The sequence below is a fragment of the Nothoprocta perdicaria genome, unplaced genomic scaffold (assembly GCF_003342845.1).
Source record: "Nothoprocta perdicaria isolate Ctin4 unplaced genomic scaffold, notPer1 scaffold_39, whole genome shotgun sequence".
Taxonomy (NCBI): domain Eukaryota; kingdom Metazoa; phylum Chordata; class Aves; order Tinamiformes; family Tinamidae; genus Nothoprocta; species Nothoprocta perdicaria.
This window is the reverse complement of record NW_020455632.1, coordinates 4,735,594-4,754,339: the sequence shown is the minus strand read 5'-3', so window position 1 is coordinate 4,754,339 and position 18,746 is coordinate 4,735,594. Positions and strand designations below refer to the sequence as shown.

General features: G+C 43.3%; 2 protein-coding genes across 2 annotated transcripts; both read right to left on the bottom strand.

Moving 5' to 3' along the window:
* Window positions 1-1,888: 1,888 nt before the first annotated feature.
* Window positions 1,889-5,012, bottom strand: LOC112952112 (retinol dehydrogenase 14-like). Its single transcript, XM_026044918.1, has 2 exons — window positions 4,641-5,012; window positions 1,889-3,283 (listed from the first exon to the last, which is right to left on the bottom strand). The coding sequence occupies exons 1-2, from the start codon at window positions 5,010-5,012 to the stop codon at window positions 2,666-2,668; spliced, it is 990 nt and encodes a 329-aa protein (XP_025900703.1). The 3' UTR covers window positions 1,889-2,665.
* A 4,135-nt stretch (window positions 5,013-9,147) lies between these two features.
* On the bottom strand, window positions 9,148-13,590 carry LOC112952111 (cytosolic 5'-nucleotidase 1B-like). Its single transcript, XM_026044917.1, has 6 exons — window positions 13,468-13,590; window positions 13,200-13,367; window positions 11,335-11,464; window positions 10,703-10,825; window positions 10,134-10,318; window positions 9,148-9,679 (listed from the first exon to the last, which is right to left on the bottom strand). Exons 1-6 carry the CDS (start codon window positions 13,588-13,590, stop codon window positions 9,341-9,343), a joined length of 1,068 nt encoding a protein of 355 aa, XP_025900702.1. The 3' UTR covers window positions 9,148-9,340.
* Between the last annotated feature and the right edge of the window lie 5,156 nt (window positions 13,591-18,746).

The window sequence follows — 18,746 nt, the reverse complement described above, 5'->3', positions numbered from 1 at the left end:
AGCACTTTTGAAACATTCCCCTTAACACACTTTGTTTCTTCATCTGCTAGACACAAATGCTTCCTTCCTTCAGCTGCGCCTGCATGGTTTCTGACTGCAAGCAGACAGCGAATATCTCTCTCTGGATGCAACTTTAAGCAATTGAGCTCCGCACTGAGATCAAGCTCAACAGATCTGCCCCTATGTCTCATGTCATGTCAAGTCAATCTGGGCAGCAGGTGACACTCTCAGGCTAACAATTAACTCTCACTCTCCCTCCAACTCCCCAGTAAATTTCTGACAGCTCTTCCTGTTGGTCTTTTACATAAAGGATTAAATTGCACCTGCACAAATGTCTGCATACACACACACACAGGTTTTAAAATAACCCTTTTAGAATACAGTTATGCTACAGCGTTGCTGCCAAAGGTAAATTTGATCAATGTGAAAGAGGGCCACACAGAAGTGCTTCAGTTCACTGCCTAGACTGGCCTAAGGCTCCACTGGGAGCCTGACCCTCCAAGTCTCAGCTATGGAAGTGTAGAAGGTGAAGAAGGTACGTTCTGGCTTTTGGAAGAGTTACCTCTGAACATATATGTTAACCACAGATCTCAAAATCATCTTAATGTAGCCAGGGCTTCACTGCTTACCTATAATCTAGTTGTTGCAATGCGATAGAACCCTCTGCTGAACTGTGAAAGATGCTGCTCTGCCTCTCCCCGAACTTTATACACTCTCCCTGGTTAAGGTCCAACTTTCACTCCTTTTTCAGCTTACAATCTTCATTCTTAATTGAAAACCAGTTTACTCAAAGATGGTGGTGCTCATATGGCAGCAATAGTAGAGGGAGGTATCTGGAATGTGACTGTTCTGGCTTAACTACATCAATAGCCCTGGATTAAATARGTTACAGAACAGTAACACAGAGAGCTTGCCATAGCTTTTTGGAAGCATTGCAATACTGTATTGAAATAGCTCTCTATCTCTCTATCTCAGTACTGAGACCAAGCCCAACAGATTTGGATGAAGATGTGAAATGTAACAATACAGGCCCAAGCGTAGAATCTTCTCGAAAGACATCATTAGCCTCCCGTTACATAAAAGAGAGACTGTTTGCTCAACACTGAGACTATGAGAYAACTCTTGCCTCTCTAGCCCTCACCTTATAGTGAGCAGTAGAGCTGACGTGCTTAAAGGTCTGCAAAGCTTCCTATTCTGCCTTGTGATTTTCCACAGTGAAAGCAGGATTTTCCTCCGACACCCGTCATTCACCAGAGCACAGCCTTGATAGTGAAGGGGAAGGATAGACGATTACTGCACCACTGTGCTGAAGTTAAAACATGATGAGTCTGCCTGAACAAGCAGAGGAAAACGTCTCAGAAACAGGAGTTTGGAACTAGTAGCTATAAGTAGATGATACGAATCTATAGCCTACATCATTTATTAATATCACTTGAGTAATTTGTGTTTTCATTAGATTAGCCTTGAACGTTTTGTTCCCTAAATTAACTATCAGAATGTTTTATTAACTCAGAGTAAAGCAAGAGGTCATRAACGTTCATAGCAACCCCTTAATTCCATGAAATCAAAAAGAATATATCACAGWTCTATGTAATACTCATGTATTTATTTGGGCCCATTTTAATCCTGCTAATTCAACACAGCACAGGCATGCTAAACTAGCAGAGGTCAACTTTTTCAGTTGTGAAACAATGCTACTGCATCAGGAGTGCTGTTTTCCAAATTGTATTTTCCCCGGTGAAAGAATGAATACTGTTCTTTTTAAATATATATATTTATTTTTATTAAAGAGTATCATTAAGTTTTATTAGACAGACAGACTTATCTCATTATTGAGTTAAAGTGCCATCAGTAAAATCAAACACATCTTGAAAAGCATASTGGCTTTTCTAGTCTAGTCTAGTTAGGGTTGAGATCTTTTTGCAAGCTCTGCATGAACACAACTCAACCTACGAAGTGCTGCCAAGAGCGTAATACATCAGTCAGATGAGTTTTCGGTGCAACTGAAGGTGTCTGTGCATAACAATAGCATGTTTGGCACACAWGAAAAACAAGCAAACAAACAAAAAAGAAAATACAGCTTGTACAAAATGTAGTCAAGAGGCTAACTTGTGCTTCACAACTGAGCTACATACAGCTCAAGAGTTCTTGTTCATTGAACTATATCACTGATGAGAAACCTTTCATTGGTACTCTGGCCTCAAGGATTACAGTGTAAGACACCAGTAAAACTGTTTATTTCTCATCGTGATGGCTCAAAAGGACAACAGTCCTGTTATTAATATAAGGATAAAATTTTGTAGTCTTTTTACAGAAGTGTTTTATTTACCATCAATGCCAATGTCCAACCCAACTACAAGCAGCAGGACATGACAAATAAGCATATACATTCAGAACACAGTTGTGTTTAATTTTTATTTGTAAAACATGAGTTTCCAAAGATTTAATCAGAAGTCATACTCACATCCTCAACTATGAGATCCTTTTTAATGCTTGTCTATTAAATACTGATTACTATATATTTCCAAACTGAGCTCCAGCATGAATCACTCCTCCAACATTCAGGAGCAAAGTAATATATATTCCCACACCATTTAAGTAGAGGATTACAGTGTTGCAAAAATATATTATCTGCATTTTTTTTTTAGCAGATAGTCTCTGGCACTTATTTCAACAGTCCAACCATCACTTCACTGATATCCCATAACTTCCTTGCCACCAAGTCATCCATGGCTTTGGGCAGGAGTTCCTCCTCTTTGCAGTCCCCAAAATATTTCCCCGAGACACCTTCCACATCAGGAGAAGATGCCAAATAAATAGAAGTCTGGGCCCCTTCCAGAGGTGTTTTGAAGAAAGCCCACGACACCAAATTGAACAGGGGTTTTGCCAGCAAAGGAATATTCACGTGTCTGCCTAGGTTTGTTCTGACAATCCCAGGATGAAGCGAATTGACAGTGACTCCTGTCCCTTCTAATCGACGGGCTAGCTCCCTTGCAAACAATATGTTGGCCAGTTTACTCCGACTGTAACAAAAGCTTTTATTGTAACTTATCTCACTGTTCAAGTCTTCAAAGTTGATCTCGCCATATTTGTAAAGCTTTGAGGATACTACCACGATCCTGCTTGGAGCAGAATTTTTGAGGAGGCCCAGAAGAAGATTGGTGAGCAGGAAGTGACCCAAGTGGTTTACACCAAACTGCATCTCAAAACCATCCTCTGTCTTCATGTATGGACACTGGAATATCCCTGCATTATTAATCAGAACATCCAGCCTTGGCTCTTCCTTTAAATAGGAAAGAAAAAAAAATCATTCAGTTTTATAATGTGCCATACAAAACATATCATTATGCTTAATTGTCTCATTTATCAATGTTAGAAAGAAATAATTTTACTTGTAGTCATCTGAACTGCAATTTTCTAATATTCTTGTAATGCACTATTAAAAATAAAATAAAATAAAATAAAATAAAATAAAATAAAATAAAATAAAATAAAATAAAATAAAATAAAATAAAATAAAATAAAATAACATAACATATATCTCTGGTACTTTTAATATGGACAGAAAAAAATCAACTGTTCTCCAAGAACAACTTTGTGATGCATTTTGTTTTCCTTTGTAAAGTAATATGCTTATATTGCAAAAGCTGGTGCATTTATGCTTTATCATAATTTGAATTACGATAAAACCTTCACTCTGGGCATGGGCTYCACCATACAAATATTGGCCAATTAAAGAAAACAAATATTATCCCAAAGAATGACCATCACTGTTGGGGAGAATCTCAAAATGAGGAGAGAATGGTTTTGAGCTTGGTTTCCTATGACTGCGTCTCACAGTTTGATTAGCTAGAAATGATGAGAACCCCAACTCTGGTGTCAAAAATACAGCTGAAATCATCCTGCAGCATTTCTATCAACAGAATTGATCAGATGCCTCCATCCCGCTTAACTTCAAATTCTCAGGAAACTTGCAAAAACTTGATGTATGTGAATAGTTCTATCTGCTAAATTCAGCTGCCAGTGGCCAACAGCTTGAGGATTTGTGTGGAGGATGCGGGGCTGCTACAGCAGTGAGCAGCACATCCACGTGAGCCTTTACTCCTCCGGAGACAGAGCTGGGCTGTCACACCCATTCAAAGCAATAACACTGATTTTAAACAAAATACAGAAAATGGAGGAAAGGCAAAACAATTCTCTCCTATAAATGCATATATGTATATATAAAATAAACCACAAGCTTTTCCTTCTCAGCCCTAGGGCAGCCCAAACCCATAGTAGCRTACGTCACGCCTCATGACACTACTTCAAACCACGGTTAATGCACGGGCATCCTCCCTTCACGTCGCGCACAACTCGTCAAAACCCTAATGCCACCCAATGCCAGCAAGGGCAGCAAGTCTGGGCAAAGGCAGAATCGCACGGATAATAAAACCACAACGCTTGATACCACAGGGGCAGACCCAACGCATGAAGCAGCGCAGGCCCCCGCTTCCCTGCACATGTACACACTTACATAAGCTATAAACATACATGTATGTTTCAATGTGCAGCTCATAGGCACTAAGAGCGGCGGGCAGGGGCCGCCCGCGCGGCCGTTGCGGCCGTTGGCGCGGCCGTTGGCGCGGCGCGGGCCGTACCTGCAGGACGCGGTGGCAGAAGGCGCGCACGGAGCGCAGCGAGGCGAGGTCGAGCTCGCGCACGAGCAGCTCCCCGCCGCCCTCGCCCGCCGCCGGCTCTCCCACCTCGGCGCGGATCTCGCGCGCCGCCCGCTCCGCCCGCGCGCGGTCGCGGCAGCCCATGATGACGCGCGCGCGCATCCGCAGCAGCTCGGCCGCCGCCGCGCGGCCCAGCCCGCTGTTGGCGCCCGTGATGATCACCGTCTTGCCCCGCATGGAGGCGGCGCTGGCGGCGGCTCCGGCCGCGCTGCCCCGCGCCGCGCGCAGCCAGCGCCAGGCGGCGAGAAGGAGCCCCCCACCCAACGCCGCCGCCGCCGCCACGGCGGCAGCCATCTCCCTGCGCGCGCCCCGGGCGCGCTCCCGCCGCGCCGCGCTGCCATTGGCCGGCCGCCGCGCAGRGCATGCTGGGGCTTGTAGTCCGCGGCGCGGAGCTCCGCGCCCGGCGCGTTGGCCACGAGCCTGTCCTGGGTCGAAATCTAGAGTGTTTGGGGAAACTCGGTGCGAATACCGAGGGGAAACCTTTCCTCCACTTCCCCGCGGCTGCCATGAGCGCGATAACCGTGTGCAGGAGTAACCTGCTCCCAACTGGCATGTGCTGATGCCACGCACGGTGCCGCCGCCTGCGCTCAGGGCATGTCGCCGCCCGGTACAGCCCAAGGGGTCACAGACCCTTCTGGAAGGCTCTCGCCGTCCTTCCCGTCTGTCACACTTGCCAGGCGGCAGGCACAGGCCGCCTCGGTACCTTCGAGCCGCTCGGGGTTCTCTGGGGACCCGTGTCCTTGCCGAGGCCGCGGCAGGCCGGGCAGGCGCTGCCCGTGCCCGCTGGCTCCGCCGGGGTTATCGCGGCTCTCTGCGCTGGGCGCACCGCGGCGGAGCCCGCTGCTGGCAGCCCCCAGAAGCTGCCCCGGCGCTGCCAGGCCTCGGCATTCCCCTTCTATTGCTCCCGGACACTGCCCAGCAAGGCAACAGAAAACTTCTTTTCCTCCTGAGAGATCAACCTGCTTCTCCACTTTCTGTCCTTAGCTCTTACATTATAGGAAATAAGTGGATATGTTCTTACTAGCAATGCTGCGTGTCAGTGCAGGTTATAGATTCTGGCAGAGGAACTCAGATGGGAATATTCGTGATAGCTCCTGAGGATGTAGGAACCCTTTAATTCCTGAGGCTTGGGAACATACCACAGTCCAGGAGGGACACATATTGGAACATGCATCTGAAATATTTTGTTTCTTCCAGGTTGTTATTTTGTTATTTGGGACAAGGTGGCCTGGTGACTGAAAGGATGACCTGGAGGGTGAAGTATTGATGAAGATGTGATGACTGCATCTTGTCAGCTTGTGAGAAGTACCCAAAAAAGTCTAGGAATGTGTTCTCTTGTAAATAAAAAAATAGTCAAGTTATTTTCAGGGTCTTATTTCCAACATTTTGTTCCATGGGTGTTGTGGGGATTAGTACCAGTAGGAGAAATTCCCATTTGTCTTACCTCCTGACAATGTTTCCTTAGCAGCTACATTCATGCACCACAAGGATTAATTTTTTTTTTTTTTTTTTTTTGGTTGATGAAGGTCCATCTCAGCACAGAAGAGATCTTAATTATCATGATTACTCTTCCTGGTTTGAGATGCCAGTATCTTTTTCCATTAGTCTGTCTGCCAGTGTTACATTCACAGAATCACAGAATCACAGAWTCACAGAATATTYAAGGTTGGAAGGGACCTCTASAGAYCATCTAGTCCAACCTTCCTGCTCAAGCAGGCAYACCTACMGCATGTGGCACAGGGTGGCATCCAGGYGGGTTTTGAAGACCTCCAGAGTAGGAGACTCCACAACCTCCCTGGGCAGCCTGTTCCACTGCTCTGTCACCCTCACAGTAAAGAATTTCCTCCTCACATGGAGATGGAACTTCCTGTGTTTCAGCTTATGCCCATTACCCCTTGTCCTATCGCTGGCCACCAATGAGAAGAGCTTGTCCACTTCCTCCCTGCATTCTCCCTTCATGAACTTAACATGTCAATCATATCCCCTCTGAGCCTTCTCTTCTCCAGAGAAAACAGGCCCAGCTCACTCAGCCTCTCTTCATACGAGAGATGTTCCATTCCCTTAATCATCCTGGTTGCCCTTCTCTGGACCCTCTCSAGAAGCTCCACRTCCCTCTTACACTGGGGAGCCCAGAACTGCACATAGTACTCCAGGTGCGAGTATTCAGGCAAGACAGTCTGAAACAATCCTCCTTTTTTATATTCCCTCATTAAAAAATGTTATCTGTTGCTGTCACTATGGCTGGCAAAGGTATTTTGTCTGGCTTGGAATACTATTAAGATTATGCTTAGGGGATGGGATAGGTTTATGAGGCTTTTTTTTTTTTTTTTTCCTCTTCTTGTTTGTTTCTCTACAAAAGTAGAGAAGTGGGTTGTCTCCTTCAAGTCTTTTTCCTCAGTTCCTACTTCATTCCCATTCTATTCTAGAGAATTTTCTTGAACATAGTGGGATGTGCTAGTGGGTCCACTAGCCTAGCTGTTCCCTGGGCTAAGAGATGATGATTACACTGGGCAGGGAGTACTCGGCAGGCCTGCATCTCCCCACACATCCAAATTGGACTTGGAGGACACTTGAAGGAGAAGATCCTTTTCCTGCTATCCCTTTTTGGTATCAAACCTGAGTTATTAAGTTCAATGTTCAGTAAACATGGAGACATATGTCAGCAACGTGTGCATGGCCTCCATTCTTTATCTTTCTCCACTCAGCTGTCACATCTGTAGCTCTTACAATGGATGAATGAAGAATGACTGGTCGTGTTCTGCCTCTGCAAGACAAGACCCTCGCTCCTTGACCCTGCGACCATGCTTCTGTCCATACATGCAATTTGTATTCCACAGTAAAGGAGTGGTTTTAGATTCCTTGCTGATTCTGAGTTTTCACATAAAAACATCTGCTAATAACATTTTTTTGGTAATCTCCATTTGGCAAGGTAACCCTATCCCATCCTGGCAGTCAGTCACCAGAACTCAGTTAGTCATGTCTTCCTCACCTCCTGGCTGAGCTATAGAAATGTGATATATTTGGGCAGAAAGCCTTTAGCACTTAGGACATTCCAAGTATACTAAAACTCTGCAGTGTATCCCATCAACAACACATGCTGGTGTGAACACTTAAAACCTTTCTCATGTTCTCTATTCAAGTTTCATACAGGATTGAGGCTTTCACCTTTTTTTTTTTTTTTTTTAGAGAATTTTGTGGCTTGGACTCAGATCATTTAAAATATTGCCAGTGCTTTTGGGATGGAAATCCAATTAATGCAATGAAGCTTTCTACAAAAACAGGACAATTCATCTGGACAGAAGGACCAAACATTTTCAGGAGATAGCTTGAGATTCAGGGGTGAACTCGTGGAGGAACCACAGATTATCACAAAAGCTCACCATCTTCTACATCCAGAGAAAAGCATCTTCTTTTGGTTTTGTCTCCTCTAATATGAATGCACAGCAACAATAAACATAAAACAGGACACTTGATCTGTGAGAAAGAGAACAAGCACCACCTGGCAGATGTTGGTTGTGTCATTTGGAAGGCGCTCGCTCAGTTACTACAAGGACAGTGAAATACAAGAACCTAACATAAAAGAGGTAGAATATACTTAGAGTGTAAATGTGCATGAATTCATGTTGCAGCAGACACCTGTCCACTGTTAACTCATTTGAGGCTGCCAAACTCAGGTCATGCAGATCATAGAACAGCTTTAAATTCTTGTGATTCTACTTAAGAAATAAGTAGCTCTTTCTGCAGTATTACTTCAGCATAGATTCTCTGCTGTTACAAAACTGATAACAAATGCTTCAGTTTTTATCTCAGAATAGTGACAAGGTTTCTGCTTGTCCACTCAGCTTTATATTTACATGAAATCTGCTGGAACTTAGGTGTCTTTGAGGCYTCTGCCTCTCTGTCAGATTTGATTGAAAGTGGTCAACGTGGTTCTAAATCTCTCAAAGAGAAAGAGATCCAGATACTCATCACATGAACCTTGTTTTCACWAGAAATTAAGTTAGAGTCTCTATGTAAACAAATGACAAAGTTCTGTAAAGCCAGCTTTATTAAAATAGGAAAATAGTATAGAAAAATAAAGGGTTCCTGTAAACACAAAATCAAGCTAACATTTCACTGGAAAGACAACTGCCAGCAGGAGYTGAAACCTGATGATACCAAAACTACTGAACACACTTAACAACAACAAAAAAAGACACACTTAACATATACAGGTAAACTGCACTTTTCATAGTTTCAGAAGAAAATCTTGCAGGAGTTATCTGTGCAACATGATTTTTTTCCTAATAAATAACCTGTTAACAATTTTTAGAGAAAATATAACAATTCTTTCTGAAAATATGTTTTAACCTATAAAAAAACAGTCCAAGTTTTTTCCTACTATTGAAAACACAGTGTTAGTTCCAAATAGGTAAAAATAAAACAGAACAAAACTCTAAACTGCTTAAGAATACTATTAAAATAACTCTGTTAAAAACTTACCTATATGAAAAAATATTTCCTTTAAAGGTTGTTCTAGCCAGAAGTAGATTCTTAACACAGTGCTTGTAATATATAAATACAGATTTTTTTCGGACAYAACTATTGGTATATTAGAGGCTGGCTTTAATGGCGCCATCCAATTATGTGGATTTTTGATATTTCTGATCAATGCCGTAGGGAACATGTGCAGCTATGGTGCCTAGTTTCTGTGCTCCTTCGATGTGAAACATCTGGTCATCAAAGAAAATGTGAGGACGGATTTTCACCAAGATTGGTCCTTTAGGAGCTCCCGCTAGGAAAAGTGCCTCATCGATCTCTAGACCCCAGCTACGAAGAGTCTTCAGTACTCGGGCTCCAGAACTTGCTGCACTTCTGGCTGTGACCAGGAAGGTCCTTATAGGACAAGATAATCGTTCATTTTTTGCATAAAACTTCTTCTGGAGTTTTCCTAGATCTTCTAGAAAACCTTTCAGAGGACCCTGCATATGAAATACCAGAAGTATATTAACARAAACATATTTGTCCACAGCTTACAAAATCATCCATGCATTTTCTTCCAGATTGCCTGTTATACACARAATTTCTCCCCTAATGCTATGCTGTGCAATGGCCTACACATGTAGTATTTCTAAAAGGGTTTGCATCCTCACTAAAAATTCACACAAATTGTGGGAGGGAAAAAAAAAGTTAAAGCTATTGGCCAATTTGTACTATCTATAGGAAATTGATTCTGACTAAGGCCGAGATCAAAAAAAAAAAAAAAAAAAAAAAAGAAGGAAATAAACAGGGCCATGAAATGATACTTCAAATTACAAATTAAACTTTTGCAACGAAGAAGCAATAAACACAGGGGAAACCGGAGAAAGACAGCCACTTCTCAGCAGTGAATATGAAAAGATGTTTTGATAACTCACTGATTCAGGAAGTACAAACCTGTGCAAGAGGCTTATTCTCATTCAGCTGTTCATGTTCAAAAAATCTGTCTAATCCTTGCTCTTTGACAATCTGTTCTGATTCATCAGAAAAGAGAACTGCATCCCCATCAAAAGCCACTCTGAGCTCTGTATCCGAGTAGGAAATATCTTTGTTTGCAGTGAACATTGTAGCTGATGCGATGCCTGAAAACGGATCAGAGAGCTTCATTTAGCTTGTCTAACAGAGCCATTCTGAACGCTGTCATTAGTTGAGTTCCAACAACTTGTTTGTGGTGAGCTTTACATAGAGGGGACCCCACACACCTAAAGCAGACATGTAATGACTAAGATGTCTGCAATCTGTGTCATTGACATAACTTTTCCTAAGACATTCTTCTGTGATGAAATATACAGAAGATTAAGAACCTAATTCTATCCGATTAAGCAAAAGTATCAGAGATAAACTTGTGCCATGCAGAGTTGGACTGTCTGCATTTRACAAAACAGCACTACTTCCTGGGAAAGATACAATTATTTAAAGTCATATTTTAACAAGCTCTGCTAATGGATAACAAAGGCAATTCAAACCTGCTTCTATAGCTTCTTGGACTTTTTCAGAGTCTGCAGACAGATATAAGTTGGTGAGATAGGCAGTCAGGTAACCAACAGGGCTTTTACCTCCCGTCATGCAGAAACGTTCAATTGTTAAACCTAAAATAAGAACAGCACAAATTGTGACTCCACATTGACACTACGGGCCTATAAAATAACCTGTAAAAAAGAACACGAACCTTCAAGTAATAATAAGAATTAGAAAAAAAAAAATGATTCACTGCAATTTGAACAAGTTAACTTAAACTGACTATAGTGTTTGAGCATTCCTTCTTCCCTAAATATTCCACAAAAAAAAAAAATACTCCAAGCAGAGTAACTGCTTTGAAGGAATGGGTATGCGGAGTGTAAATACCAAACAAGAAAAGCTTAAGGACTTTTTTTTAATCAGAAAGTAAGATTTGCATTTGACAGGTTACATCTATATCTTTGAACCAAACCCTGTTTAACACMATTTCACTTATTCTGATGCACAGAACTAGATATCAGCCCCTGAAGAATGGGTGTCAGTATCAAAGAAGTTGTTTCGACCATGGTCAGAACAAGAAAAATAAAACTTCCTTTTATTACATAGCTTCTGGCTTCAAAGTAGCATTGATGTTACTTGCCGTAGTGTTTGATGCTGTTAATGAGCCTCACTCCCACTTGGGCATGGTTGTTGGTCATGAGGACGATGTCAAAGCGCTCCTCGTCGTCGGGGTACAGGTCGCAGAGGCGGCTGTTGACGTGCTCCAGCGCCTGCGGGTGACAAACGTGCCGGATCGTGGGCACGCGGCGTGTGCTTTCCTCCCCAGCGTGTCACCCCGACCCCAGTGACATACGTGGTGTGAGGGACAAGCAAAATGGTTTTATTCCTTTGAATTCTGCTCCTGGGAACCATTTGACTGGGCTCATTTGAAGGGGAGCAAGAAAGTTTATTTTGCTGAATATTAGAGAATTTATTTTTATAACAAAAATCCTTTTTCCTCTGGACACCCAAACTCATCTGGAATGAACCAATACATTGTTGGACATTACCAAAATCCCTATTAGCCACATTTTTTGGCTTGCAGTGGTAGAATTTAATTTGTTCTGATAACTCTTTAATTGATTTGGTTTTTTTTAGATGCTAAACACTTTTTCCAGGAACAGAAAGCCCATTTKTCAGAAGTGTACAAGATTCCATTTTGTTTGAGACACCTTTATTTTTCATTTTTTTTTGTCCTCAGCAGCCAAAACAAAAAGATACTTCATTCTTCTTTTCAGGTAGCAACTCTCACCCAGCAAACTTAAATTCTCAGTCTGATGTCTCCATCAACTAAGCAATTTATGCAGCTCACACACAAAAAAAAACAAATTTAAGAAATCTAAAACAATCAAAATGAAAATAGCATAGGCTAATCCACATATCTATCTATCTACATATATATAAATATATATATATATATATAGAGAGAGAGAGAGAGAGAGAGAGACTATTCTATAGAAAGGCAGGAGAGGCCAATGTGCTCAGCTAGCAGCACTGATTTTCAAAGTGTGGAGAGTCAGACAGTCAAAACTTCAATATATTCAAAGAATATTTGACTTTAAGTTGTAATGAATCTCTTTAAAACTAACCATGCTAGGAAAAACTGCAGTAAATTCCCTAGGGGCAGAGCCTCCCTGGTGAGCTGAACAAATTCTTTTACAACCATGGTTTTATCATAGAAATACCTTTAATATGCTTGTGTTGCTAGGATTCTTCACAGCTACCTGCTATATTTACAACACGCAGATACTGAAATGAGTCTTTTCTCCACTACATTATATATGTCCAGAAGTTCATACTGTTTTTTTTTTTGCTTTTCTGTTTTTTGGTTTTTTTTGTTTTTGTTTTTTTTTTTTTAATTTCCTGAGGCTGAGATTTAAGCAATGACAATCTGCTTTTAAAACCTACAGGAATTGTCCTGCCACAGTCTCAGCTGCCAGCAAGTGTCTCTGCTAAGTGTGGTGTAATAAATTCCCTAAAACTGCTCTAGTGGACCTTACCCAGAAATTCACCATGAGGAATGAGTTCTGTGTGTGGATGTGGAAATGTGGATRACACTGTTTTATTTGAGTCTTTTATGGGGTCCCACTACAATGAAACCAAAATATTCCATTTATCTTGCTTGAATACTGATGCCCAGCTAGGGACCTGCTTCCTTTGGTAGTTCTCAAGCGTAATACAGTATCAAGGAAAGCGAGGAAAAAAGGAGAAGGGAAGGGAAGGGGAAGGGGAAGGGGAAGGGGAAGGGGAAGGGGAAGAGGAAGGGGAAGGGGAAGGCAAAGGGAAAGGGAAAGGGAAAGGGAAAAAGAAAGTGGGAGAAAAAGCAGAGTTCAAATTAGGAGCAAAAGCGTCGCGCTCCGGCTGCCTCCCCCGCTCCAGCCCCGTCTGAGGGCAGCGCAGCCGCCAGCTCCTCCTCCTGCTGCTCTCCCGAAAGGGCCCGTGGCGCTCGGGGCGGCCCCCTGTTACCTTGACGAAGTAGAAAGCCGGGCCGGGCTTGAGGGTGACGTTCTCGTTCTGCTGCTGGTACTGCACGTACTTCTCCACGCCCTGCTCCTCGTAGATGAGCCGCTCCTCCACCAGGTCGAAGAGGGCTCGGGAGGACACGGCCACCGTGACGGCGTGTTGCGGCTTGGGCTACGGGGCGAGTTCGTGAGCGGGGTCGCAGAGCCGCCCCCCGGGCCCAACTCCATCCCCCCGACCCGGGCCCGGACCCGGTCGCGGTCCCGCCGCTCACCGGTCGGGGCCTCTTGGGAAGCTCCGAGTCGTAGAAGCCCTTGGCGTCCGCCCCGTCCTGCTCGGGGCCGGGCACGTGAGCCTCGTCGCCGTCCTTGGTGGCCTCGGGGCTGGAGCCGCTCATGGTGGCCGGAGCGACGAGGGGCGACGGGCTCTGCGGCGACACGGGCAGCGGCTGCGGGGCCGGGGCGGGAGCGACCCGGACTGGCCCGCCCTGTCCCGCCCGGTCCCGCCCGCCGCCGACCGGGCGGGGAAGGGATGGGCAATGGGGAAGGGATGGGATGAGCATGGGGAAGGGATGGGATGGGGAAGGAACCGCAGCTTTCCCGCGCTGCAGCAGCAGGATCCCCCCGGGTCCAGCCCGCCTTGGCTACCCAGGAGCTGTGCCCAGCGCCAGGCGGCAGCCCCTGCCTCCGATGTGCACGGCAGCCCTCAGAGATCCCTTGTGCAGCCGCAGTGACCTGACTGATGTAACACTGACAGCAGCTTTTTTTTTTTTTTTTTTTTTTTTTTTTTTTTTTTTTCTTATAAAACAGCGATAACATTTCCAGCAATGAAAACAGGCAGGTTTTCAGGGACCTGGGAGCTGTTATTCTGCATTGCAATTCTGAGAATACCTTTATTTTAGAAAATATAATTTCTTTCTTTTAGAAACTGTAATTTAAGCAACATGCACGATGGGAAACATGGGCAATGACTGTGCTGTCCTAAAGAACAGAATTCCACACGGCTGCTTACATAATACCTACCACTTATATAACACGTATCTTCCTGAAATGCTGCCGGCTGCCTCTGCAGACCTGCTTATCGCAAGCATCAGGTCCATTTCCCAGACTGATTAGCCAGGGGAGGAGGATGGAGAGAGAGGAAAGTAGCTGATTTCCTCCCGAGTTGGTGTCTGCACAGCCTGTATGTCACCATGCACGTAAGCACCACGCAGAGGACCCCTAATGTTTTGAAGGGGGACCTTTGTCATGGAACGAGTCCGTCACAACCTTAAACATCGTCTCCAACCTTAGTTACTGCAAAATCTTTATCACGTTATATCAGGTCTTTCTGTCTCTATCCTTTCTCTGAAAAGGAGCATAATTATTTTTATGGCTTTCCTGTTGGGTTTTAATATGAGTTCCCCATGAAAGGAGGCTTATGTGATTATCTGTCCGTCACTGCCCAGTGATGCCCTGTTCAGAGCAAATTTGACAGAAGGATAAAGATCTTAAGGAGATTTAAATTCTCAAAGCATTTAATGAAAATCAGCAACAGCCTGGAAATTGTTGCCCTACCCAGGCAGTCGTAGAAATGAAATGTTGGGCTCTGCTGCGTAACGGCGAATGGGTACTGCCTGGCTGGTCTGCATTCTCCAGGTATGCTGTGTCACCTGTTGCCCTAAGCAGAGAAGGGTCTGGAAGCAGGGAGGTGATGGGAAGTGGGAGTTGATATTGGGGAAGGGGAACAGGAAGTAAGATGTACGTGGAGTGGTAACTGAGAGAAATAGATGAGAGAGAGAGATGTGAAAAGAAGAATTAGGATTGTAGTAGCTTGTTGCTGTCAGGGGAAGATATCAAGGGCATAACACTAAAATCTGAAGAAAAGCTCTTTTTACTGGCTCTGCCACTGATGGATGAGCTTGATTTTCTTGAAGCTTGACCCTGAAGCCTGACCCTCTGGTGCCTGTCCTCTGAGCTATAGGGAGTAGACTTTTCTGCAGTCAACTTCAGGCATGTTTCAACTCTCTAGATTTTTTCTTCTTGAGTATCTGAAGCTTATAGCCAGGATAAGATTTGAGGAAGGTGGAAAAGGGCTTCAACCTACAGAGCAGCAACTCTTCATCACAGTCAGCATCACTGCCCYGATCCGTCCTCAGTTGATGCTAAGATATCTGAGAAGATGATCTTTAAGAAGAGATTAYCCATGGTTGTACTCCTGGCTAAGTACTGCAGGTGGGCGAATTGCCTCTGGAGAGGAGGGATAAAGAACAGGAAGAATCAGGAACAAGTTCTGTGGCCACAAAGCTGAACTGTGATCTCTCAGTCTATCTGAACCTGTGGTGACACATTTCCCGAGCAGTGCCTAGAACAAACCCTTGTTGTTTCTTGCTGCCTTGCACGTCCTCAGAAGTGAAGTTAGGGATACACAAGCAAGTTCCATGATTATATTCCCCTTGCAACCTCCCAGGAAAGGAGCCATCTGTCAGCAATGACAACTTCTTTCAACCTTTGCAAGAAACCTGAAAATTTACAGGATGGTAGCATGGTCACAGGACCATGCTCAAGCATTGCTGTTGAAGTGCTGCTGGTGAAAGTAATGTTATGCTAACATAAATATTTTGCTCTCCAGACCCACACGTAGTCTCTACATTGCAGTCAACTGTGTCAGCCTAYGCACTGAACTGAAACGTCTTTGCTCTGTGCTTCGTTGCTCACTGCTGACACCCYGCATTTCCTCCTCTGCTGGAGATGGTGAGCTTAGGCCTAACATGAAAGCCTTCTAGATCCAGCACCTTATAAATGAAATCCTGGCCTTCTAAACAATGTAGCAGCCTTATCTGTATCTAAAAATGTAGAATTCTAGCAAACATGTCTTGCTTGTATCAAATCTCCTGAGAAGTCTGAGAACAGGAATGAATCCAAAATTCAGTGGCCTTGCAGCTTCTTAGCAAAATTAGGAAAGGAGTTTTCTGCTCTCACCTATTATTTTGTCGAGTATTTTTATTAAGAAAAAAAAAGAATGTGTGTTGCTGCCTTTCATATATGTGTGCTTTCTATTGTAAGCATGTTAGCAAAGCAAGTTACCTACCTACTCTGAAGTCTGTTTTAAATAAAAGAATGAAAAGAAAGTTCTGTTTGAAATGCCTATTTTTTTTCTGCCTCAAGTAAAATAACCAAGTAAAATTCAAAAGTTCTTGTTCAGGAAAGAGCTCAGAATCATAGAATCACTATGGYAGGAAAAGGCCTTCAAGATCACTGAGGCAACYATAAACCCTTCAACACCATACCTGTTAAACCATGTCCCTAGGCACCTTGTCTACATGTTCCTTGAACACTGCCAGGGATGGCGACTCCACCGCTTCCTTGGAAAGCCTGTTCCAATGCTTGACTACTCTTTCCTTGTAGAAACTCTTACTGACGTCTAACCTGACCCTCCCCTGGTGCAACTTGAGGCCATTTTCTTTTGTTCTCTCTGTAGGTATTCTGGAGAAGAGATTGACCCGCACCTGACTACAACCTCCTTTCAGCTAGTTGTAGAGAGCAATCAGGTCTCCCCTGAGTCTTCTCCAGGCTAAATAACTCCAGCTCCCTCAGCTGTTCCAGCCGCTTTACCAGTTTCATTGCTCTTCTTTGGACATGCTCCAGCACCTCAATGTCCTTCTTGTAGTGAGCGACCACAAATTAAACACAGTGTTCGAGGTGTGGCCTCACCAAGTACAGGGACACTATCGATTCCCTGGTCCAGCTGGCTACACTGTTCCTGAYGCCAACCAGGAGGCTGTTGACTTCGTAGTCCCTGGGCCCACTGTTGGGTCATGTTCAGCCAGCTGTCAACCAATACTCTTAGATCCTTTTTGTGCTACACAGCTCTCCAGCCACACTACTCCAAGTCTATAGCGTAGAATACTTTACTAATGACTTTTGCTTTAACCTACTTCACTTTGGAAAGACGTGAAATTTTTTAAATTCTGAGATCAAAAGTAGGGAAAAGACTTGCAATAGAAGGACTTCCTTTTCCATTTCTTTAGATACGTAGATACCATTTTGTATTGTGCTTTGAGCATATCACAAATATGCAGCTTCTGGAGCCTAAATTTCCAATGCAATTCAGAGTCACATTGAGGTCACTTCTGCATGTGATTGCATTGATATTTACCCCATCTATATGTGGTAATCTTGGTGATCTTTGGCATTGAGACTCAAGATTCAAACCCCAAAGTAAGGTATACCTAGAAGAAAGGAATCTGAGAAGGACTTTGATCTTAGTCAGCCTGTCCTCATGAAATGTGGGCCAACACAGCCAGATTAGCTCAGCACTGTCAGATAAATAATTTGRAACATCCTCCTCCATTTAGATCATGCAAATGCTTTTAATGTAGCCCCAGACACAAAGAACTTCTTTCTTAAAAAAAAAAAAAATCACTCTTAAACTTTGTTAATCATAACTGATTTTCTGCAAGTTTCCTTGGATTGCAAACTGTATGCTTTTAGTTGACTGCCTCCTGTTGGTCAAATTCAGTCTAACATAGGCAGAAAAAGATTTAAAAAGCAGTTGTTTTCTGTCAAAGCTACATCTCGCCTTGAAGACAAATATTTATATACAAAGTAGTGATCATTTTGGCATATTAGTACTTACTTTCATTTTCCTGTGCATCGTGTTTTCTGGTGTACTAAGTGTACTGGGTCAAGCTGTTACAGCCCCTCTGCCCCAGACCTGGTTTCCATTCTGCCCTTCCTTCCTCGATCTTCTTGTCCATGTGTTTGTGCCCAGAAACCAGAAGACTAAAATTAGTGATATCATATTGTAAGCTATGGCAACCRCTTTGAGGTCTCTTCTAGATTTGCTTTACTGCTCATCATTTTTTAATGACATACTCATTTACCATAGCCAAGATTACCTTACAATATGGATTTTCTTTTACATCTCCATCACTTTTAACCTGATTCATTCCAGTGTCCATGTGACAGGTTAGGTGACAACTGAAGGTGAAGCTGGCATAGGTACAGAGGACTGCTTTAGGTGAGGCATAAATTTTCTTCCTAATTAYTACAACAGAAGTCTTCTTTCTTCTATTAAAGAAGTTTTCTACTCCCTAATTCTGACAAGATGAAAGCCACATGTCTTTAGCCTTCTGGAGACTTCTTTTCTGTACAGGACTTTATGTAGTTTTATTCCTAGGAAAATAAAATCTATATCATATAGAACAGAACCATCTTCCTAGCTCTTCTAAGCCAAAAAACAAATTTTAGGCAGTTATTTGTCCCCAAAGAAGGCTCTTAACGTAACTTCTGGAATTCAGAAAAAAATCAAAGACAAGTCCTTAATTTTGGAAAAAAAAAAAGTTATTATATAATTAAAAACTTAAAAGACTGGAAGAGTGCCTTAGCTCCCAGCTGCCACTGCTATTAGATTTCTTCAGGAGAAATTGAGAAACATTCTCTCTGTACTGCAGAGCAGGAATCCTGCTTCACATAATCCCAACTATTCAGCCCCCTCAAAATAATAAGAAAATGGTAGAATGCCATAAATGAGTCAAGAATACTTGTTGGAAGTGATCAGAAAATGTTAGAC